The sequence below is a fragment of the Notamacropus eugenii genome, chromosome 5 (genome assembly GCF_028372415.1).
Source record: "Notamacropus eugenii isolate mMacEug1 chromosome 5, mMacEug1.pri_v2, whole genome shotgun sequence".
NCBI lineage: Eukaryota > Metazoa > Chordata > Mammalia > Diprotodontia > Macropodidae > Notamacropus > Notamacropus eugenii.
The window spans coordinates 193,421,418-193,447,371 of NC_092876.1; the positions used below are offsets into that span (position 1 = coordinate 193,421,418).

The following is a 25,954-nucleotide window of genomic DNA, read 5'->3' on the forward strand; positions in this document are numbered from 1 at the left end:
CTTCTCCAAAAAAGTTATTCTGTATTTATTTTGTATAAACTTTTAATTTCTTTATTTGCATTCATGTTCCTCTCCCCTCTCAACAGAATATAAACTTCTGAAAGTTAGGGCTTATTTCATTTTTGTGTCTACAAAAAACCCTCAATGCCTGGAATATACTAGATGCTTAATAAATATTTGCATACTCGCAGGGGAGTAATATAAAATAAGACTGTAAAGATAAGTATGTAACTAAGATGTGGAAAGCCTCTTATACCAGAACAAGGGTTAAGCATTTTATCCCCAAAGTAACAAAAAACCATTAAATTTTTTTTTGAGGAGAACACATGTGATCAGACCTATGTATCTGGAAGATAATTTTGCCAGCCTTTAAATATTTAAAAATTATCTTTATATACCCAGGACTTAGCACCATCCCTGGCACATAGTAAGGACTTAATAAATGCTAGTTTACTGACTGAATATACCCCATTCTTCTTGCACATTTTTTTTAAAATCTAGTTTAAGATGCCTCTTAAATGAGAATTCTTCAGGACCCCTACAAGTGATAAAAATAGAACATAACTGACATATCCCTGCCCCTACACCAATTACTTCACTGTACAACATTTACATTCAAGGGCATACTACCATATTTAATGTTCCAAGCTGAATGTTATTAACATAAAGTCTCTTACCTGAGGAGCTGATAAAATTATAAAATTATAAAATTTCAGAATCCCACCCCATCACTATGTTTAGGATTCACAAATGTTAAAAAAAAAAAAAAAGTACATCCCTTTAGAGATGCACAGCATCAGCAATTAACTTGGCACCAAACCAAAAACTTACATGATCATTTTCAATGTTCTGTAACAATCTTGGGTCATCGAATATACATGAATCACTAGTGGGAGGAGGCAACTGACTACAAGGAAGAACAGAAAAACATTTTATGTAATAGAAATATATTCTTCTTAGCATGTGTGTGTTTATGTAAAATCAGAGCTCATAGCTAGAAAGAATCTGAAGGCAACATCTGTGCATCCTTTTGCTACTCAAGAGAACTGAAATTTAAGCACCACCAGGTAAAATACAAGGGTGTAGACAAGCATACAAAACACTACTACAGCCCTCACAGAGGTAACAAGGCAAGGCACTTGCCTTGCACTCAAACAACTTGCACATACATAGAAACAAGACTAGGGATCAGGAGAGGGGAAAGGGGATTAGAGCAGCATAACGAGATAGTTCAAATCAACTATAGCAAAGGATAAAACACAAGAGAATGAAAAATCACAGAGATGATGAGAAAGTAAAGGCTATTAACTGGGTTGAAAAGGAAGTAAGAGCAAACATGTGGAATGATGCTAGCAAAACCAAAAATGACATTCCCCTATTTTCCATTTAATGTCTCAATCTCAATTTAAGAAAAAGTATCAATCCATCAATATTTCTCAGCCCACACTGGCATTCTTTTATACCTCCACCATTATTGAAGCCACAGTTCATCAAGCATTATGACTCTATGGTATTCTTAAGCTACAACATAAATACAATCTTAAAACTGTGTCCACAGACACGCAAGTGAGAAATACAAACAGGAGCCACCATAAATAAATGAACAAATGAATGGATAAATAAATGGACAAATAAGTAAAACTACATGCATAAATTCACATTAGTTCTGCAGATATTCACCTGAAGTCTTCTGAAGAACGTTCTCTTTCCAACTCTGGAAAATGGCTGTCCGTTAATATGGGAGAGAAATGCAAACATTATAGAATAGTGTAAGCACAACAACATAGTATAACAGAGACTGAGTCAACAAAGGGTTTATAAATTTGTTGTCTACTGCATTAAACACGAAGTGGTAATTATACTAATAGCTAATATATGTCTATATTATATATATATATAAAATTAAGATTTGCAAACTGCTTTTTATTACCTCATTTGATGCTCACAACAACCCTGAGAGTTAAGTGTCATTGTTATAGCCACTTTACAGATAAAGAAACTGAGGCAGATAGTGGTTAAGTGACTTGCCCAAGGTCATACAACTAGCAAGTATATGAGTATAGATTTGAACTCTGGTCTTCCTGATTCGAGGAAGTCTACAAACTCCTTTAGGCTCCTCACTACCAATTTTTCATACATACATACACATACACTACACATACATACATGCTTGCATGTATATGCATATATATGTATGTATATATGTGTGTATATATATATACACACATATATATGTGAAATAAACTAAGGTTTTCTATCACCAATTGTTGTATTAAAATTCCATTAAGTGCTAGTTAAACATCCCTAAGAATGTCTCTATATAAATATGTATACTTCACATGCTAGCATGTAAAGAATCTATAATTTTGTTAGTTTAGGGAATTCTTTCCACCAATACTGATTACAACCTGCCTATGACTGTAGATAAGATGTAAGGAGTTGCCTCAATCACAGGGAAATTAAACAACTTTGCCCAAGATAATACACTGAGTAAAATAACAGTAATTGGATCTGAATCCAGACCATCTGGATTCCAAGTTTCCTTTATCCATTATCCTCAAGCTACCTACCACATGATGTGTAAACACTTCATGAATAACTTTTCTTTTTTCAGAAGAGAAAATAGAATTTCCAGATATCTTTCAAAGCAACTAAAGGTGAATTCTGTTTTTTTGAGTAAACCCAATGGAAATAGGCAATGTGGTACAGAGATATGACACTAACCCGTAGGTTATTCCTGCAATGCTACACTTCTTGAAGGTCATGATATTGCATGTAAGGGTTCCTGTTTTGTCAGAAAATAGGTATTTAACCTATAAGGAAAGAACACAGAACAGGAAGGGAGGTCATTATTATTCAAAAGCTATGTACTAAAATCTATTTCTTCTTGAACAAAGGCTGTATAAGTTCAAAATCTATAGCCTGCTATAAGTAGATGCCTTAGTCTAGACAAGTCAAATGCCCTCACCTTTTATACATGATCACGACCAACATGAGACTGATTCATACAGTAATGTGCCAAAAAGGAAGTGAATATCAGTCCTAAAACCACCACAGAAGCATAAGACTAGCAAGCAACTCCATTCATCATCCCCTTATTCCTGGACGTCTTAACTGAAAGATATTATTGTATATTTCCAAACACAGAGATTCTATAGCCTCCTTCCAGAACCATGGAATAGATAGTCTAAAAATACTAAGAATCTCCTTTTTCAGCCATGTGTAAAAAGCAGACAATTCCATGGCCATTTCAATCCTAAGTCCTCCTCCAAGGCTCAGTTCTGAAAGCCTGTAAAGGCTTCCTGGTCTGGGGCACGGGACGAGGAAAGTAGCTGTTCATTCAGCAATGTTCCGTCTAACTAAATAAGGTGAGAAAAAAAGCAGTACTATAGGAGTCATCAAGGTGGGGATCTTCTCCCACAACAGGATATAATAATGATGATGATGATGATTATAATAATGGCTAGCATTTATACAGCATTTACTACATGCCAGACACTGTGCTAAGCTCTTTACAAATACTACTTCATTTGATTCTCACTATCACCCTGGGAGGCAGATGAAGAAACTGAGGTCAACAGTGGTTAAGTCATTTGCCCAAGGTCACATGGCTAGTGAAGTGTCTGAATTTGAACTCAAATCTTCCCATTTCCATGCCCAGCACTTTCCCCTGTGTTCCTTAACAGCCTAATGGGATAATAGGGATACATATGATGTGTTTTAAGAACAACTTTGATGGGAAATATTTTTAGAATAGCAATGAGAGAAGCAGAAAGGTTCATAGTGTAGTGGAAAATCTGAATGACTCTTATAACATAAAAATATGCAGACATGTTCAGCAGTAAGGAAACTAAGGTTAGAGAGGGGAAGTGTAGAGGTACTGTTTCCAAAGATGAAAAAGAAAAGGCTTTGCTCAGTTCAGTGCTTCAGTAAAGGGCTTCCAAAGTATCACCCCTTTGAACTCTTACACTCATTACAATGGAGCAATCAGCATTTATTAAGTACCTACAAGGAGTAGGTACTTAAAAGCACTGTGCTAGGTGCTGAGGATACATTGGAAAAGTAAAAATAGCACTTGTTCTGACTGGCTCCAGAGTCAGAGAAGTTGGATACGAATCCCACCCTGATCTTACTACCATCTTCTGTGTGACCTTGGGCAAATTCTTCAGCCTACTCAGCCATCGATTTAGTCATCTCTAAAATGAAGGGATGAAACTGGGTGACCTCTGAAAGCTGTTCCAATTCCAACCCGAGGATGCTGGGACTAAAAGGCAACCAAAAGTGACTGTTGGAAAATTACAAAGAATAAGCATAGCTCCAAAGGAGACATATGAGAAAATATCCCCAGCTTAGTCTTTGGAAGATGTGGGAGGTCTATGGGATACATTGTGGCATTTATTGAAAAATTTAGGTGATTTTTTTCTCTTTAAAATATATTTTTAGTTATATGTATATGTATATATATATACATATACATACATACATATATATATAAAATATATACATATAACAAATAGGATAATGTCGGAAAGGAAGAAGACAGACAAAACACTATAAGAAGTACAAGGAGGGAGAGATCACTTTTAGCTTGGGGCAGTGGAAATCAAAAATTTCATGGAGAAGCTAATATGAAGTGGACCCTCACCAAACACAGACCAAAGACTGAGCTTAATACAAGCACTAGTGACAGCCGGGGCTAATACTGGGGCCAAAGAAGGTAGGCTAAGTCTGATTTGGCTGCAATGTTGAAACCATGAAGATTTGAATGAAGTATGGCTAGAAACAGAGTCTGGCAAGCAACTGCACTACTTTAAATATCAAGCTAAGGAGGCTGTATTGTACCCTATCAGCAATTGGGGAAAAACCTGAACATTCTGGAATGAGGAGAAGGGGGAAATATAGTCAGATCCATCCATAAAAAAAATCATTAAAAGGAGATGACAATAGTTTAGGCTATTACAATGCTACAGAAAAGAGATGGTATGGTATGAGTGGAGATGAGATAGATGTAATAAATGCTCCTGAAGTAGATTAAACAGGGTTTATTATTGATACCAATAATTTGTACTTGTTAACTATTAATACTAATAATAATGCCAGCAAAGACTACTCAAATTTATATAACGGCTTGAGGTTTAACAATGAGCTTTCTTTCAGAACAACTGTAAAGTGAGCAGGGCAAATGTTATACTATCCTCATTTTACAGATGGGGATACTGAGGGTTAGAACTCAAACACAGGTCTTATGACTAAATCCAGGGCTTCTTCAACTAGACCACATTGCATCTCACTAAGAGATGCAGTGGATTAGAAATCCTCATCCACATGCCCACAGAATGTGATTTTTAATCTCTTATGTGTGCTGATCGATATGCTAACACTTATACATATCAGGGTCTATACCTCTGCCTTAACATGAACATTTAGAGAGAGTAAAAATCCATCTCCTAATGTAATCATTTTTTCAGAGGGCTACATTCTAGCTCCAGCTGGCATCCAGAGGAATCACCTTCTGTAGCTACGTTTAGCCCTTCCCCTTTGTTCAAGTTTCCCCTTTTGTCTTCCTCAGATATTCCTCCTTAATTCCCCACACTTAACTTCCCTCCTGTGATTCTAAAAGAAAGTTCTCACCTGACCAAGCTCTTCATTAAGGTTTGATGTCCGGGCCATTGCAGGGGTGTCATTTTCGATATAATACATATCCAGGTCCTGGAAAGTCAGGGAACAAGTCAAGAAGTGCCCAACTGGGGAAGATCTCACAATTCTTTTCGGAAGCCTACATCTATATGTCATGCCTTTCGCACTGGTGTGACCATCACAGGGAAGTGGGGGTACAGTCCTCATACAAGGGGAATAATGGCCATGGATTGTGCTTGAAGATCCAACATGACACCAAGATCTCAATGTCATAACACTGTCCCTCTACTAGGTACTCAGCTAAAATGAACTAAAGAATTTTAGTTTAGGAGGTATAACTTAACAAAAACACTACCCTCAAGTCTAATACATTAGATCTTCTCTCAGTTCAATTACACCTCATGGGATCTTGTATCTACAGCTCAAAGGAAACTTAAAGATCAAGTCCAACCCTTATTTTGCATTTCATTATATTTAATGAAGCGGAGCTATAGAGAGTGTAAGTGATTTCCTGACGGAAAAGTGTCTGGGGCATTATGTGAATTCAGTCTTCCTGACTCCAAATGCAGCACTTCATCCACCTTCAATTTTCCATCACAAAAGTTTTCCATCAGAAAGAACAAAGTTGATTTTTTTTACAGAGATGAATCATCTTTTTTTCAATTGCAAAACTCAGACCAGTATTCTACCAAAGTACAGAGATAGTTGCTATCAACCTTTTTTAGCCTGAGACAGAATATAAAATGAACACCAAAGCCATCATCTGAGAAAATGTGCCCCAGGTTCTGAATCAATTCTACGACTGCTACATAAGATTCCCTTCTCATATGCCTCTCCCTACTCCTCTGCAGAAGTAGAAGGTCTATGGGGTTCAAATACTGCATATATAATTAAAATTCTTTAATATATTGATAAGTTTTGATGATATATTTCAATATATTCCTCTTCTTTTTCTTTAAAAAGAAGCTTTTGTTTTATGTGATGGTTCTCCAGGAGGGATGCTGGAAGAAATTTAAGTAACTTAAAGACAAATATGCAAATTAAATTAATTTTTTAAAAAAAACTTCCTTCTCAAATCTTTAAATCTCTTCTGCAACTCCACTGGACACTCAGTCCTCTTCCATACATACTGAATTCCCAGTGCCTTACTAATGTTTTGACATTTGTAACCCATACTTGATATTCTTCACTTGGCTAGGGAAAACTCTCTACAGAATGATACTAGGTTAATAAAAGATAAACACTTCATAACCACTGAAGAACAAACTTGCTTAGAACTTACAACCCAAAACGCTATTTGCTAAGGTGGCTACAGACACTTTTTTATGACTCAGTTAACTTCCAAAATTCTCAATGTGAAAGTAAAATTATTATGGCAGATTGACACATCATGTTCCTGTAGCTGAAAAAGCGTATCTGAATTATTTCTGCTTTGAATACTTACCCAGTTTATAAAAAGGGCCTGAATAAATTTTACAACTTCAAGGGTGACCAGAAGACTAATGGGAATGAGATTGTTATACAAGATGATAAATGTCAACAGGTTATATCCAAAATTGTTGGAAACTCCCTCTGTGAAAGAAAGCCAATAAGAGAAAATCATATAGTTTGAGCTAAAGTTTCTGTTCAGTTTCATATATTTTCACATTATCTTAATGCATCACTTGTGGATTTTTTTCACTCTTCTGTGGATTGTTTCACTGATTTTTTTGTCACTGGTTCTGTCAATCTACCCTAGCTTGTCAATGTCTTTCCTAAAGTGCACCTCTCAGACTTAACACAATATACTTAACACACTTAACACAAAAAGACTATGTAAAAGAACTAATACTTATTCATTCTGGACACTGTGATTCTACTATACACAAAAGAGGACTTTCCATTTATGGATCATGCTTTATAGCACTAACCTACATTATCTCCTTAGAACAGGGGTTCTTAATGTAGGATTCATGAAATATCTTTTTTTTAATTTGATAACTATTACAATGTAATCAGTTTCCTTCATAATCCTATGAATTTTATTTTATGAACTTAAAAACATTATTTTGAGAAGGGTCCATTGGTTTCATAAGACTGCTCAAGGGATCCAGGCTGTCAAAAATTTAAAATTCCTGCCTTGGAACAATCCTGTGAGGTAATCAGGTCAGCTATTATTGTCCTCAATTTACAAGTGAGGAAACAGAGGCTTGAAGAGCATCATTCAGCTAGCTAGTGAAGGACATTACTAAGGCTCACGTTCCTTTTTCTAACTCCGAACACCAGCAGACTTTCCTACTATGCCAGGCAGTACTGCACATGATCTGTTCTATAAATTCAGATCAGGATTCTTGGTTCTGTGATGCTAGTAGAAAAGCAAAGGGAAGATGAGTTGGGGGGACACTGGAGAAGTGATGTGAGGTTGGAAGTGAGCAGAAAACACAAATGGAAATAACTGATTTAATAATGCCATTTCAAGTCAGTTTTCTTTATGAAAACCAACAATCAAGAGGTTAAATGAGTCAAACAACTAGTCTAAAGAGTAGAAAAAGAAATTGCATTAATGTAATCCTCTGCACTTTGCTGGGCTCTCTCCAAGTTGCCATGATTAAAAAACTTATCATCTTAGAGCCAAACTGATGATGTGCCTCTTCAAACTAGGCTAGTCTTTCCATGAGAAATGTAATAACACTGACCACAACCACAATAATAAGCATTTATATAGTGCCTTAAGATTTGAGAAACATTTTAAAGATATCTCCTTTTTGCCTCACAAGAACCCTGGAAGATAGGTTCTATTATTTTCCCCATTTTACACCTGAGGAAACTAAGGTGGAGGAGAAGTGATTTTTCCAAACTCGCATTGCTTATAAGTGTCTAAGGCTGGGTTTGGATTCTAGTCTTCCCAACTCCAGTTCCAGTGCTCTAACTACTGTGCCACCTGGCTACCCCAGAAGGATTTAGTGGAGGAAACCTAAACTTGTCTTGGGGAGGGTAAAGGGAGTAGGGAGGAACAGCATGCACCTCTTTCTCCAGCCTATCATTTTTCTGGCACAATGGACCCTTTCCTGCATTCCCTACTCCCATTAATTTAATTCCAAAAAAAGAAATCTATCGACAGAACAGAAAGAACAATAATTTGAAAGGACAAAGTACCAAGAACTGAAGTTAAAGGCAAGTCAATGAAAAATAGGAATTTGGAGCTTTACTGTTTTCTATCAGAGCAACTGCAGCCCTCACCATAAAGATAACATCTCTGTTAATAAGACAGAGTGCATTAAGTGGGACAGCAGAGGACAGTTCTTACACAGTAAATCATACAGCTACTAGAGATTATCCAAACAATTTCATCGCCATTTATTTATTTTCCCAAGGTCTGTATCCCAAGATAGTGTCAATGTTATACATTACCCAGAACCTAACGTATTTTACAGCTAGCTACATATGTATAAACAAAACCGCCAAAAGAATCTACAGAGTGACTTTTCTATACACTTATTCCTGTTTCAAACTAGAATGGTCTCTTCTTTTTAGCCACATTAAATTATACAAAGGACACCATTTTATTTTTGTCTTTGTTTTACAGAACAGTTTTGCATTTTAAACACAGAGACTGACAAACTGAAATCAGGACTAGAGAAGTAATGAGGTTTAAGAAACCAAATTATCGGAATCTGAAACCCTGTATTCTGATTCAAGTTGCAACCAATGTCCTCCTGAAACTTGGAAATGGCAACCTAACAAATGCACCCTTTGAGGGCTGTTTAAACAGTTTGAGCTTCTCAGATGAAAGGACAGAGACAAGCAAAAGAACAGTTTAACAGTTAATCCTGCAAACAACGGAAGGACTGTACAAAAGAAAACCAATTTTTAATTCAAGAGTTTATCTTAAAAAGTTTTTATCGACAGGACATTAATCTGACTATTGAACAACCTCATCTTCATCAGCTTTTGATCTTACTCTTTCATCCTTCCCCTGGAATGTGAGCAGGTTTTGTTACTGCCAAAGGGAGAACACCAACAGGAACACAAGTTACCAAGAAAACTTTCAAAACTTATGTGCTCTATTTTCAAACATTTATTAGCTAGAGACAATTCCTTTAAAATAAAGCCTTCAACTCAATGAAAATGGTCATGAGTTTAGAGAAACCGTGCTTCTATGCCCCATTCACTGAAACTTACCTATTTCGCTAAAATACCAGCTCACGTTATCATGGGTTCGGTTCCATAGCAATGCGCCCACAGAACTCACCAGGGCCATGACCAGTAGGATGCAAAACAAAACCAGAATTTGCACATTGGTCACTTTCTCAACATTGGATCTCTTGAGAGGTGCTTTAGTTGAATTCTGGATAATAACACAAAAAGTCAGTGTTCACATAGCATACAGGTATAGTGTGACAGGGGAGAAAATCCTGAATAGAGGTCTATCATTAGATTGTAAGCTCCTTGAGGGCAGGGATATCTTTTGTCTCTTTTTGCATCTCCAGCACTTAACCCAGTGACTAGAAGGTGCTTAGTAAATGTTTATTGCGTTCAACTGGGTATTATGACACTTTTTGGCTCAGTAATCTGATACACTGGTCCTCAACCTAATATTGTCTTTCCCACCTCCCTCTCAAACCTGAAGGTCGCTCTCCAACCACCTTTTGGTCAGGGCATATTCCCTCCCCCACTAAATTTCAACCCTATTTTTCAATGTTAAATTTTGTGATACAAAAAGAGTCATCGTGGAAACACAACAACAGTTCTTGAAAGATTGAATCTAAAAGACATCGTGGGCTGACTATGTGAATATCAGAGGCTTCATTTTCCCCCATATAACAAGTACTTCAAGTGTCTATATGTACAATTCTCTACTGAGTCTGAGGGGAACAATAACTGTTCACCGCTTCTTCCCTCCCCAAAGGCCCTCCCTTCTCCTAATGCTAATCTAAGTGGAAAAAAAGACATAAACACAACACAGGTAACAGATGTGGGGCTGTAAGTGACCAAATGAATGAGACAATAGGTACTCAAGAGTGCAATATGAGCAGGGAGGAAGAAGCTCTTACACAAGAGGGGGTACTTGGGCTCAGTCAAGAGTGATAAGTATAAAAATCTAATAAGCAGAAATAAGGGACAAAACAACAGTATGAAGAAAGGATTAGAACTTATAAAAAGCATGGGCAGGTTTGTGAACACTGAAGATACCAAACTTGTTTTTTAAAATCTTACTGACTGATTTGTTTAAGGAGGTAGACTTTCAAGTAGATTGAAGATAGACTGAGGATAGATTAGAGTTGTTCTGAGTGCCAGTTACAAGTTTCACACATGTACACATATACACGTAAACATATACATGTATGTGTGTGTGCACATGTGTAGGCATATAATTTGTGTAAGGCTAGGTCAAAAGCATTCTAGGGCTTCAAATTCTTACAAAGATGGTTTCAATTGGGTGGGTGCAAATCAGCTCTTTCCTTTGTTATTACACTCTTATCTGTCTTAATTGTTCCAGTGGAAGAGACAAATACAAGAGACTGGAAAAAATAAAAAAAGATAAAGTCATCAAACGTGAAAATCAGCTAGGATGAGAATGAAGGAGAAATTCATTTGCAAATAGCATGAGATCTGCTTATACTCTACAGCCACAAGATGTGTATCTGAGCTCATTCAGTGGAAGTATAAATGCTGCTCTTTGTATTTGGCTTTTTCAAGCGCCAGGATAACAATTCCCTCTGGAATTAAAAGTCCATGCAATGAAAGTACACTATAGCCACATTTCCCGTTTTCTAGAGACTTTTCACATTTCACTTCCCTAAGAGTGTAGCCTCTCAAACCCTAGCATTTACCTTTTATTTAGAAAAAAATTAAAAAGGCCCCAGGGACAAGAAAAGGAAATTCATTAGAAGGAGCAGATCTGTGATTACTCCATTTCCCACTCCCCCCACACTCCTAACTCTATAGTAATGCACATCCACATCTGGTCTCACAGCAGTATCCTTCACACGAGGGCTCCATTTTTTTTTAAACAAATGCTGTAAATTTGCCTTATCAAAATTTTAATAAACACTCAGTGAATGGATAGGCAGGGAAAATAAATATACTTTGGCAATGAGCTCATTTCCATGATCCCATTAATTTACTGACTTTTGATCTTTTCCAGTGGTTGGATTCTTTCCAGTTAAAAGGGTTATGCAAAGCTATCTTTCACCTGGGCTGCTGGAAAAAATCCACCTAAGAATACTGTAATAATTACCCCCACCCGCAAAAAAACCTCTGGCTTTAATAACATCTGCATTTCATGGAAACAAAAACTCTGGAGTATATCAGCAATATCGAGGAATGAGCTTTTAATGTGAAATTCCCATCAGCATTATAGAAACTGCTATAAAGCTCTTTACAGAAAGGAAAAAAAAACCTATACTTTCTGTGTAATTGAGTTCTAATTTTAGGGAACTTTCTTCCAAAGAAAAGAGGTTAAGTATTCTATACCCACAGAACTGGATGATATTTGCAGAATCTGTACAGTTATAAGAACGAAGGTCCATCAGACATTATAAAGAATTTAGAGGACTGCTTTAAGAAAAAATAATCTTATTAACTCAGTCTACCTACTAACTCAATTAAAAGAAAGTTCAGTCTAAAGAAAAAGTCTAGGCTTAACATGCCACAAGAGAAGTTCTAGGAGGGCAGGGAGCCAGCAGCATAAAGGCAAAAGGAATATAAAATAAGCATCCCAAAGCAGTCATAGTGCCTCTGTGGTCAAGTAGCATAAGTACTTACTATAAATATTATTTCATAAGCAGGATGGCCTTTAGCTAATAAGTGTGATCCTTTATCTTTCTTTAATGAACTCTATTTCTTGTCTTTTTTGCTCTTAAGACACAGAGAATTCTGTGTACAGATGTTTTGGGGATTTTCCACAATTATAGTCTGAAACCATGAAAACCAGCAACGGCCTTGCAAAAAGCTATACAAATAGACCCCAAAACAATACATAACAAAATGTATATCCTTTATTACTGAACTATGTACAATAGGGCAGATAATTAGATTAGATTAAATGTAAAATACTTAAGCTAGTTTTTTTTTTCATTTATTGCTACAGAAGTGCAAGCTGTTGCCTACAAAATTACCTACATATTGCTGCATCAGTAGCTTGTGGGCATTTTTTAATAGCATCAAACCTTGTCCAATTATTGGAGTTAGAAGAACATGGAGAACACAGCAAATATTGCTCTAACTCATGCAGTTTTCAATGACTGACACAAATTCTTTATAATTTACTCCAAGAGGGGAGGGGCCCAAATCTGAGCTAGTGAGCTACAATCTGAGGTCAGGGGATGATAGGTTCTCCTACACGAGGATAAGCAAAGGTATCCAATAAACATTGGTCCTAGGCTGTGCCTATAATTTCAGATGAACCAACAAAGGATGAACTAGAGTAGAGATGTCTAGCATGTAGCCCTTGGGATGCATGCTGATCCCAACACTCTTCAGGGTGGCTTGAATCATAATAAAATGTAATTGGAAAACATTTTACAAAATAAATAAATGATGTTAACAAACAGTTTTCTAAGTCAATATGTGACCCAGAGGGATCCTTACATAGTTTCCATTTCTATTTGAGTTTGACACTACTCAACTAGAGCCTCACCTCAAGAAGTTTAAAACTAGAGATCAATTTTGGTTTGGGAGTCAGAAAATCAAAGAGGTAAGTTGGCACTGTACCCCAGGCTCAGAAAGGTCTGTGGGTCTGGGTCACAGAATCCAAAGTTCTTGTGTCATAGAAGTAGAAAAGACAATTTAAACATCACTAACTAAGCCAGCCAAGAAAGACCAGATCAGAGAATGATGCTTCAGGTTGACTAACCATGAGATGGTAAAATAAGAATAAACAACGTTCTGACAACCAGAACATAGAGAAAGGGGAAAAAACGGAAGGACAGATGGCTTTGAGGGTTCAGGGATGGAAAAATCTCTCCTAGGAATTAACGGAAGGAAACTTTCCCAAAATATGGTAGGCAGGTGTCAGAGTGAAGAATCTGGAAAATGACTAAGTTGGACAGTGACTGAGGGAAAGGAAGAGTTAAAGGATGGATGCAAATGCAACAATAAGCATAGTTGAGGACAGACATGGAGCAACCATGGGTAGCCAAATCACAGAACGAAAATTTCATGCTTTTTCACTGGCTGTTTCTCCCCACCCCACATGCCTGGAATGTGCTCCCTCCCCCTCCTCACTTCCAGAAGTAGTTCAATTACCACCTCCTACAAGAAGTCTTTCCTGATTCTCCCAAGTGCTACTGCACTCCCACATCCCAAAAATATCTTGTATGTATCTACTTTGTATTTATTTTATTCTGTCTATATTTATGTGATATGTAGTTAAGTGCTCTTGTCTCCCATTAGAATCTATGTTCCTTGTGATCAGGGTTTGTTTCATTTATTATTTATTTCTCCAGTAAAACACACAGCACATGACACTAGTAAGCACTGACTTTTTGATCAACTGACTGAATTAATTAATATCAAGGGAAAGACCAGGCAAAAAAATAAACAAGAAGGAACTAAGATCAGGTAAGCACCATGGACTAAGATTTTGCCCTAAGAATCCTTGTAACTCATAGAAATAGAACTCATGGGTGTAAGTTGAGTAGGTACATGTTGACTCATAATGCCTTGTAGTAAATGTTTCAAAAACTTGAGGGCAACCTGAGATGTTGGTGGCCTCTTAGTATGGAATAGAGAGGAAAAAAGGAAAACAAAGAAAATCTACAGCCTTCTTCAAAAACCTGCATTGGCAGACAACCCAGGAAGTCTAAAGAAAACGGTGGCGGCCAAATTTCATAAGATGCTGGCAGAATGCACATCTAAGAGATAAGGAGACCTCATAAGGCTAAGGTAGATTGGAGGTGCTGCAAGGAGAAGTAGGATCCTTTAGGGGATAGCCACTTAGTTCTACAATACAAAAATTCCAAGATGAAAATGTTTAGGGAACTCCATAAATATAAGCTGTTGCTAACTTAGTTTGACAATGGTTCAGTTTGAGTTCAGAAGAATGATCAAGTCATAATCACTTGAATATGAAACTTCAAACCTGGCTGTCCTACCCAAACTCTATTCAATCAGTCATCAATCAACAAGCATTTAAGTGCTTAATATGGAAAAACTAAAACAAAATAGTGAAGGCTAAATCAGACCAAGATTATAGTTTATCACCCCTCCATTCTAACTGGCTGAGTGAGTGCTCCTTGATTAACATTCCACTGCAGCTACAAAGAGCACTCAAGAAAGATTAAGCCAAAATATTCATGGTTTGATGGAAAACACAAAGTGACCCCTCAGGACCTAAGGAAGTGGTGTGGCATTGTGAAACGAGTGTTTGATTTGAAGTCAAAGGGCCCAGATTCAAATTTTGTGTGACTTTAGACAATCCACTAGACCTCTCTGGGCCTCAGTTTCCTCATTTGAAGAAGGTGAAGATTGCTCAACGTAACAATTAAAGTCTCTTCCAGCTTTCAATCTATCGTCTTTTATGCATAAACAACCTACTCTGATCCTGTCAATTTAAGTACTGTATAAAAAGTAGAGAATGGCTGATACATTTCCATAAGATTAAGACTATTGAGCAAAATATATCTTTATTTTAAAATTGCTATGAATTTCTCAAGCGTAATAAAAAAATATTGTGCCAGAGAAAAGGACAGAAATATCTTGGAGAGGGCAGAGTCTCTCTCCAAGGAAAGAGGGCCTTCGAGTATTCTCAAAAGGGAGCAGCTCTGAAGAACAGTGAAAGGTACTGATTCAATTAGAATTCAGAAAGTCCCCTGGCAAAAGTGAACCATAAATGTCTACACACACTAAAAAAACCAAGACCAATTTAAGTTAAGACAGACTGAAGAGTTTATTAAGGGAAGGCTTCTGATGTTTTCTTTTTGACATGTAATGAAAGCTGCTCACTAAACAATAATTAAAATGTCTTTCAAAATGTGCATTTATTCTAAAACTCAAACAAATGGGTGAGGATGGGAAGAGACAAAAAGGGAGTTGATATCAATCACTACCCTTTGTCCCAAAGCTCAGAATATGGAGGGCAATTATATTTCATGTGAAATCCTTTTTGTTCTTTTTTAACAGTAAAAGACCAAAGAGAACGAATTTTATGTACCCACAAAAGAGGGATGGAAAGGTTAACTACAGGTAGCTAAACAGGCATCATCTAGATTCTATACTTGCCTCTTCCCCTCGTGGACAGACAGAGAGAAAAAGGAAACAATGACAAAGAACAGCAGCATACTGCCACAGAAAGGCTTTACCTGCATGAGCTTGGTGTCGTGTCCAGTGTATACAACTATGCCAAAGACCCACTGAGTATTTCTAAGCTGGGCACCTCTTAGTAAGATCTGGTCAGGCCCAATAGAAACTGAACTAAAAATAAGAAAAAATAAAATTTATATTTAATGACATATTGGCAAAAGTGTTTTCCACTGTTTTCACAATATGATGGTATAAATTTTCTCCTTGAATAAATACACATCAATATTTTTTTGAGTCTAGTTTAACCATTTCATAGAAAAAACAAAACTTCCCTTTAGATAGCTTTTTGCCAAGATTCCTTATTCTTAAAAAAATGAAAAAATAAAGTTAATTTTTTAAATCATCAACTTTCATTATAGTAGTGGTGAATTCTTATGAATCTATGAATTTGGGAAGGAAGGATGCTTCTTAGTAGAGGCTGTGCTGCAATCCATACTAAAAGTGTCATTGCTAAGTCAATAAGTAAGACCTTTTTTTGTTCATTTAGGAATAACTTCCCATTTCAGAAAATGTATAATAACATTGCAAGGGTGACAAAGGAGCCACATAACAACCCCATTCCTAATTTATCTATATTTATATATTTATCTTGCTATACAGCAAGTCGAGTTACCCAAAAGAAGACAATTTCAGCCCCTCAAGTTAACATTAGTGTTGCTTCTCCTAGCTGCCTCCTTTACAGCACTGGTTCAGCTGAACAATATAAAAGGTGGTCCCACAGAAGGCATACGCAGCAGATACATGAACAGGCAAGGCAGAGGAGAGAAGACAAGAGCACCAGACACCAAACACCATCCTTAAACAAACGATGGAAATGCCACCAAAACACAACAATGAAAACACAATGCAGACAAAGAGTACTAAAAGGAAAAAACAAATTGTCTCCCATTCCTTAATCTAAAATTTTACTGTTAATTAACAAATCACTGCTTTGAAAAAGAAATTCTGTCAGTACTAACTAGCCACTTCACTAACCATCTAATTTGTTCCTATATGCCTTCAAAACTATAATTTTCCAAGAATACCAAGAAATGCTTGTATCATAACCATTTCTCTGTCCCAGTGCTTTCCTCTACTTCCTATGATGAATAGTTCCTAATTAACTTCTTCCACTGTACAAAATATCCACACTAACTGTTCCATTACTCCTTTGGCATTAAAGCTAACATTTTACTTGATTTTCAAAGATTTATTTGTCCTCTTCATTTAAAAGTTGGCACTTACTACATGGAAAATAATGTGTAGCCATATATATATAACCTATGTATGTATCAACTAGACTCAAGATACACTAATATTTTCTCAGTCAGTCAACAGAGCCCATTCTCCACCACCCAACCTCCTGTCTTCCAAACTTCCCTATTTTCAGTCAAGGGTACCACCATCCTCCCCATCACCTAGGCTCACATCCTCATTGTTATCTTTTCACTTGTATTCATCCCACAATCCAATCTGCCAAGTTCATCCTTTTCACTTTCATAATATCTCTATTGTTATTTTTAAAATAATCATTCTCACATGAATTTTGCATACATGCCCTTCTATCTACTCAATACAGCCACTATTTTAGTGTATACCCTCATCACTTTACACCTGATACTTCAAAAGCCTTCTGCTATGTCTCCCTGTCCCAAGTCTCTCCTCACTCCAGGCCAACCCCCATTTTTAAACCCCACTTTTAAAGTGTTTTTGCTAAAGCAAAGGTTTGATTATGTCACTTCCCTCACCCTAGAGGGGTGTGACTCCCTATTACTTATACGATGAACAAATATAAAATCCTCTGTTTGGCTTTTAAAATCTTTCCAAACCTGGCCCCTTTTCCTACCTCTTTTCTTACACTTCATTCCCTTCCATACATTCTTCAATCCATCACCACTGGTCTCCTTACTGCTTCTTCTTACAGTTCCCACCCTCTGCTGATGCCTTGCCTTTTCACTAGCTTTTCCTCCCATCTAGAATGCTTTCCTTCTTCATCTCCAGTTCCTGGCTGCCCTTTCTTCAGGACTCAGCTCAAATACCACTTTTCACAGGATCATTCCCACTGTTCCTACCTTCTCTCTAAGATTACCTCCCATTGACATTGTGCATATCTTCTATGTACAATATTCCATGTCTCCCTTATTTGAATGTAAGCTCCTTGAGGACAGACTGTGTTTCTTGCCTTTCTTTGTATACTATAATCAGTGCATTGCGTCTGAAATATACTAAGCACTTAATAAATGTTTGTTGACCAACTAAGCAAAATGACAAATGTTTGGGCTTATGTTTTCTGACCCTACTATTCTGGGGAGGAAGGGTACAAGTTATTTTTTAAAGGCAAGGCAGCATTTTAAACTTACATTAAAAAATTAGCATATTCCCTATCAAGAAGAATTCCCTCAAAATACATGTTTTAGAAGTGGTAGTAATTCTACCCTTTTTAGAATCATGCTACACTAATATTTTCTCAAATAATATTATGCTGAATAAATTCTTAAATTTTATAGTTGTTTTTGATTATGAGGTTTATAGACAAAAGCCATCTGTAACAACTACACTAGCCAAAACAATTTTTGCCCCCTGCTCTAAGATCCAGGATTACCACCATGCATAAAGGGAAAAACTCCTAAAGAAGAAAAAGTGATACCTGTTACCATCTAAATACAAGTTTCCAGAAAAGTCATAAAGATGGCGGTTTGGACCTTCACATTCTATTCTTCCAGATACTTTTATCAACTGTTCCCTTGAAGTCAGTTTAGCTGTCTGAATCAAACTCTGGAAATCAGAACCAAAAAGATAATGAATCAAAATCAAAAGTCAATGAATCTAGCAAATCAGAGCATTTCTAATTCACATTAAAAAAGATCAACAAGCAAAAGCATAAGCATATGATTTTAGCACTTTTTTACACACCAAGATAAACATATACAAACACATACACACATATTTCTGTTACCGAATGGGTAAATCTTGTTACTATCTTTTTAAATAAATCTTGTTGCTATCTTTTTTAACTTAGAAAATTACAGAAATTTGTAATCTCTTCTACAATCCTCTTTCCTGTTCTCTGTATAGTTAAGAGAGTATGACTAGGAATACCTTTGAAAAAAAATCACAGAAAATCCTCTTCTATTTCATCACCTCAATTCTCTCTTTAGAACCACAGACTAAGAAAACAGAGGAGATGAAGCCCCTTGGAGCCCATTATCTTCCTCCTGTGGATCTCCTCACTGATCTGCCATATTGCCACAGCTTCCAGACAAGTTCCCAGACAAGGACCCAGGAAGAACACCCAGAAAAGTGTCTGTGTATATATGCTTAAAAAGCAGAGAGAACTGCTAACTAATACTTAATAGGACAATTACTTATGAGTTGTATTTTGTTTTCCCCTTTAGCAGCTGTGGTGAATGTCTTTTTTTTTTAATTTATTTTTAGTTCTCAACATTCACTTCCATAAGTTTTAAATTCTCTCCCCCTCTCTCCCTTCCCCTCCCCAAGACGGCATGCAATCTGATATAGGCTCTACATATACATTCTTGTTAAACATATTTTCCCATTAGTCATGTTGTATAGAAGAATTAGAAAGAATAGGAGAAACCATGAGAATAAAAAAAAAAACAAAGCAAAAAAAGAAAGTAGTTTGTTTCTCTTTGCATTCAGACTCCATAGTTCTTTCTCTACATGTGGATGGCATTTTCCATCATGAGTCCCCTTGGAATTGTTTTAGGTCATTGCATTGCTGAGAAGGGCTAAGTCTATCAAAGTCAGTCATCACACACTGTGACTGTTGCTGTGTATAAGGTTCTCCTGGTTCTGCTCATTTCAGTTAGCAATGGTTCATATAAGTCTTTCCAGTTTTTCAGAAGTCTGCCTGTTCATCACTTCTTATAGTGCAATAGTATTCCATTACATTCATATACAACTACTTATTCAGTCATTCCCCAATTAATGGGCATCCCCTCGATTTCCAGTTCTTGGCCACCACAAAAAGAGTTGCTAAAAATATTCTTGTACATGTGGGTCCTTTCCCCATTTTATGATCTCTTTGGGATACAGTCCTAGAAGTGGTATTGCTGGATCAGAGGGTAAGAACAGTTTTATAGTCCTTTCGGCATAGTTCCAAACTGCTCTCCAGAATGGTTGGATCAGTTCACAACTCCATGTTCACAACCACACCCTCACCCAATTCCCTATGTTATCTAAAGTATGTATTTTTTCAAAATGTCTGAGTAGGGTCAGGACACAGTCTGGAAGAGTTTCAGACTTTTCAAAGCTAAGTAGTTCACCTGCATATTGGATCTGAACATGTGGACTCAAAGAGAATACTAAAACTTAAAAAGTGACTTTACCTGTCGAACTTTAAGATTGGTCTCCCCATCCAGATTAGATGTTTCAACGTAGCACATTGCCTGAGGTTCACTAAAAAAAGCAAAGAAAATCAATATCAAATAAATATCTCCATATAATCTATATACTCTTCCAAAACTACAACTACTAACACATCTGTATGGAAATATCCATGTGTAAATTTTCTTCACACTCAATATCTACCAACATTCAAGAGTTATCATCATATTATAAAATATCCCTTGCCAAACCATTTTAATTTGCAGCCCACAAAACATCTATGTGTATGTGGGTGTATACATATATATTTAATTGTAAGGAACTCAAAACAAAGTCTTTTTTTTCTGCCAATTCATCTTTCAGAGCAACTACTCACTTCACAATTTTGCAGGCATACAGTCAAAAAACTACTCAAAATTGGGTCAGCCCACCATCACACTCACTTAACTTTTTTCTAGTATGATATTTCTTTCCCCATTTCAATCTATAAGACCTTAAAAATCTTACTTTTCTCCTTGATTCCTAGGTCCAAAGATAAGACATTACAGCATACAAACACAGGAAGAACCCATATTCAAGAAAGAATAAATCTTAAGTAGTAATAATAGTCTTTATTAAACTTATGATCTGCATCATTAGGAACAGCTGCCAATGCTGTTCTACACTATTACAACAAGACAATGGGACACCAATGTTGATGTCGTGGGCTCCTTTCTGAATAACCTGTCTCCAGGAAAGAATTAATATTGTGAGAGAGGGGAGGAGGACTTAATCATAAGGAATAAGGTAAGAAGAAGAAACTAAGTAGCCATGGTTCACAATGACAGACAAAAATCACAAACTCTCTAACATTCAATAATCGAGTCTTATCGTTCCCCAGTTGTTTTTTTTAACTTTATTCTTGATGCTTTTTTATTCCAAAATGCCTCTCAAGAGAACACAAGCACTGTTCTTTTCATCCTTCACAACTAATCAAGATTACTTCAAAAAAAAAAAAAAAAGCTCTTCTAAGATCTTCTTTTTTTATTTGTTAAAAGCCATTTTACAACACTGAGACTTTCTCTCCTGTAAACAGAAATCACATAACTCGTTTCCTGAAATCATAAGACTCAGTTACAAACCTCAGTCTTTTACTCTGATAATGACACTTGAGAAGTCACCCTACAGGATGCAGGCATTGGCCCCTGATGACTTCAAAGAGAACCACAAAAAGGACCTTGCAGGGGCCTAGTGTTTAAGAAATTAGCATGCTCAGATAACAAGAAAAATACTTTAAAACTTGTCCCTCACACAGTAACCATTGTGCACAGTGCTGGACAAGCCCAAATCACCATCACTGTACTATTTATTACTGCTAATTTTACTTTCAAAGTGCTTTTATACCTATTTCCTAATTTTGTCCTAAAAACCACCTCTGAGGTACATAAGGCCAACAGTATTATTATTTTAGAGATGAAGAAACTAAGGTACAGAGAGACTGAAGTGATCTATCTACCACACTTCTTAAGGTCTCTGACATGCTTTCCAATAAAGTAGTGCCTCTCAATCTTTTTTGCAATGTCTCTGAGACATATCTGATTTTCAACCTAAATGGGAATACAGGTGGTATCTATTATTATTTTTATATAATCACTCTTATATGAATTTTGTTATCAGAATACAAAAATAGCTCTCTTAATCGTCAGACTGTAAGTAGAGTAATGTATATGCCATATGCCCTAGATGTCCCTTTGTATTTCTCCCCAAACTAGGAAGTAGCTATTTCTTCAAAATTATTACTGGTAGGAGACGGCCCCACCCTCTCCCCTTCATACTGTTGTGTTTGGTTGGGGAAGGGATTAGTCTTGAAGTCATCCCAGAGGTATTCCCATTCCAAGAGATTGGGGAACACATTTTTCCTGACCCTTCCATAGATTCTTGGAAATCATAAGCTGGGACACTACTTCTCAACCAATCTTTATTGTATACTGATTCATATGGGGGATGAACAGTTGTCATTGACCCTTCCCCAGCAAGAGGGGTAGAGCCTAAGATGATCAAAGGCATCCCCTGTGACACTTTGGAAGGGCAAAAAGCATACGGCTAATGATGGAATCCTATCTCCATGAGGCCATGTCTAAACCCCAGATAGGACTCAGGATGAAACTAACTTGGATTAGGGCATTTAACCATATGAATCTACTCACTAGGTCCAGTGGATTAGACCCTAGTTCAATTGGTGAGAAAAGTTTTGAGCATGCTGAGGGATACTTTAGTGGGGTTTTTCCCTAAAGAAAGATTCAAATTCTATCATTTGTAGATAGATAAGCCCTTGTTTACGTCAAGACTGACTAGAAGTTATAGAGGAACAAAGGGATGAACAGCTAGAGTTGTTCTCATGCTGGCAAAAGCTTGGGCCTCTGGAGAGATACAGCCCCGTACTGATCCAAAATTTTCAGCACCTCAGATTATCTGGGCATATAGGGAAGAGATCCTTTTGTCTGGAACAGAGTAAAATCAAAATCCCCCAAAACACAATGAAGTTAGCTCTAATGCATGCATTCTTTCCCAAGTGGGACAGGAAGAGACCTACATCCTGAAGGTCCTAGCTTTGTCACTAACTTGCTGTATAACTTTAAGCAAGTCAACTTCACCTCTCTCCATGATTCAGTTTAAGAATTCTCATCTGCACTCTATCCATAATACTTTCAAACACAGTTAAAGTGTACTATGAAAATTAAGGAAATAAGATGACACAATGGAGATAAACCAAAATCAAAGAAAGAAAGAACAAAAAAATAGGTGGTGTAGCTATGAGATCCAGGTAGAAGGAGAGTGAAAGAAAAGTCACAAAATGAAGACAGAGGAAAGTAGTGAGTGATATTATGCATTTAAGTTTAACTTTCAAGATCTTCTGAAATTTTAATTGAGCATAAAAATGTCATTTCACACTGACCTGGAAGAGATAAGGATCAAGTCTGCTGGAAGATATTGGCCGTTGGTGACCTTCACAACATCTCCAACAGCCACCTATTTAATGAGGAGCAGAGATGCAACAGGATGAAAAAAGAAAAAAAAGAGGTTAATTGTACCAAAAAATGACACAAAATCACCTCCAAAAAGCTTTTGAAGAGATGGCAAAGACTTAAATTAGAGGCATTTCTATGTTCGCAAGCAGGGACCTTTACCTCCTGCAGAGGTAGGTTTTATGGACACTCAGCCAAAATTTTGATATAGCAATCAAGGCAAATGCTACCTACAATCATTTTGTAAAACTAGGTTTAAAAAGGCATTACAGCATGACAGGGCAACCAGATGCACAGAGAAAATTATAAATAGGCAGCTAGCCAACTGATGCCACAGTGAAGCTTCATTATAATATATTAATGATCCCACCAAATGACACTGGCCAACTTTTGAATATGTTTGTGCACTGCCAAGAAACAAATCTGTTAGAACTGAGTAACCAAAAGCACTGTAGTATCTAACATCGTAGTCAGTCTCCTACATGAGACATTTTTTTAAATGTTTGGGGTGAGGGAGACATTCCCTAAAATTCCAAGTTGTTCTTATAGAGATGCAAATGGAGGAGGGGATGAATATTTTTAATATTTTGCAGTTATTACATCTTGATCAGAGAGCGTAGTTAGTTCTCTAATTCATGACAGAAATGTGTTTTGAAGGTATATTTATTTAAAAGCTATAAAATTATTTTAATCATCCTTGATAACTTTTTCCTTTTGAAAGTGAGCTAAGCACCACATTTAAAAATTTTTGCTACAAAAGAAAAGGAGGTTCAGCTAAACAATAAGTTCTATAGGTAGACAAATGGGTTACAAAGTAGACCTTAGGCACCGCATTGTCCCTCTTTAGTAATAATCCTGACAGACAAAAAAAACCCCCAAAACATTACTGTAACCCTTCAATCTAGTTGCCAAGAGACTTTCTCTAAACTTCTTAAGATGATGAATGACAGCAATCTTTTCAGACTTAGTCCTGCCTTGGGTCAGAAAATAGATAACTTCCAACCTGTTTTTTTCATGTTCAGTGTTTACATTATCCCAAAAAACTGAGGTTAAAAAGTCATTTAGAAATAAAAGAAAGAATTAGGAGGACTGTGTATACATTTAGAAGAGATCAAATTTATTCTTGAAGGTTTTGGTGAATAGGTAAGGAAGAGAAGAAGGGAGAAAGAAAGAGAATCTTTTTACTTGGTATCTAAATATGAAGTTGCTCACACAGAAAGCTCTGTTCTGATCTACGTTCAAGTACATAGTATGCTACATTATTCCATGTTATCATAGAATATTCTAGAAAATGGTATATATATTCAATCTATTTTTTCCTCCCATTTCCATTGGTAATTCAAAGCATGAGTACAGCTAATGATCACAGATATTATCAACATTTAAGACAATAAACTTTTGTTTTGCAATGAACAATCCTTGCCGAAAATGAACAATCCCCAAACAATAATTGCTACATCATCTTTAAATTAGTGTTTACCTCTTTCCAAGTAATGTTCTGCCACATACCATTTCTTAACACTGAAAAGAAAATAGTTTTCTATTAATTTTCCATAATATGGATGGTAATGCTCCAAGTAAACAATGAGCATTTCTTCAAAAACTAATTAAATTCATGTTTAATTAATTATCTTTGGAGTATTTTAACCTTCTGTGTATCATTTAGAAATAAAAGAAAGAATTAAGAGAACTTTGTATACATTTAGAAGAAATCAAATTTATTCTCTAGGGATTTAGTGAACAGGTAAGGAAAAGAAGAAGGGAGAAACAAAGACAGAACCTTTTTACTTGGTATCTAAATATGAAGTTGCTCACATGGCTCAAAGACCAGATTATACACTTAGAAACATGACAAAAATATTACATCCAAATTGAGGGGGAAAAAAAGCAGTGGTCCTACAGAGGCATGGAAAACCTATATTCTTCACTTTCAGCCTTAAAAAGAAAAAAAATTCAGACAGAAAAACACATAGAGTGGAAAACCAGGCTAATATCCTGAGAATAACAAGAAACACATTTCAAACTACAGGATAGGTGAGGGCACATTTTAAAGACAATAAAGATACGGCAGGCATCTGGTATTTTTGCTTTTTAAACTACTTCCTGAAAATTGTACTCCTCCTTGCTTTTTCACTATCCTATTATTCTAATAAGAATAAATCAAATACTAAAAGAACAGAATAATTAGCATAATTATATTTTTATTTGTTTTTTATTATTAATTGTTTCAGTCATGTCCAACTCTCTGTGACCCCATTTGGAGTTTTCTTGGCAAAGATAACGGAGTGGGTTTGCCATTTCCTTCTCCAGCTTATAGATGACGAAACTGGTGCAAACAGGGTTAAGTGACTTGCCCAGAGTCACACAGCTAGTAAGTATCTGAGACCAGATTTGAACTCAAGGAGATGAATCTTCCTGACTCAAGGCTCAGGACTCTTGCCACTACACCACCTAGCTACCCCTTTGTTTTCAATTACATTCTTTTATCTTATCAAACATATGCCAGTTTTTTCCCTACTATAAAATACCAAAATATCAGCCAATAATTCATTTCTTAAATCCTTCTGGTAATTTTGTATATGAATATTCCTACTGGGAATTTTAGAGCAGAAAAGTTAGCTTACCTATTGTTTTCTTTCGGTTAACTGTGTTGTCAGCTTTGTGACGTTTCTGTTATAGAATAATCCAAAGAAAAATATATC

At 36.4% G+C, this 25,954-nt stretch overlaps 1 protein-coding gene across 8 annotated transcripts in view; it reads right to left on the minus strand.

Moving 5' to 3' along the window:
* The window catches only part of ATP8A2 (ATPase phospholipid transporting 8A2), a 761,757-nt gene that overhangs the window by 539,646 nt on the left and 196,157 nt on the right, over nt 1-25,954 (minus strand). For 7 of the 8 annotated variants that reach the window (XM_072611751.1, XM_072611756.1, XM_072611754.1 and 4 more), the window contains exons 5-16: nt 25,877-25,922; nt 24,733-24,773; nt 23,183-23,256; nt 20,250-20,319; nt 18,548-18,675; nt 15,921-16,032; nt 9,799-9,964; nt 7,082-7,209; nt 5,632-5,709; nt 2,725-2,813; nt 1,681-1,725; nt 832-907 (exon numbers count right to left, since the gene is read on the minus strand). In XM_072611751.1, the coding sequence (XP_072467852.1) occupies nt 832-907; nt 1,681-1,725; nt 2,725-2,813; nt 5,632-5,709; nt 7,082-7,209; nt 9,799-9,964; nt 15,921-16,032; nt 18,548-18,675; nt 20,250-20,319; nt 23,183-23,256; nt 24,733-24,773; nt 25,877-25,922 (1,053 nt within the window). The remainder of the gene's footprint in view (nt 1-831; nt 908-1,680; nt 1,726-2,724; nt 2,814-5,631; nt 5,710-7,081; nt 7,210-9,798; nt 9,965-15,920; nt 16,033-18,547; nt 18,676-20,249; nt 20,320-23,182; nt 23,257-24,732; nt 24,774-25,876; nt 25,923-25,954) is intronic. The other variant, XM_072611758.1, reaches the window with a different exon arrangement.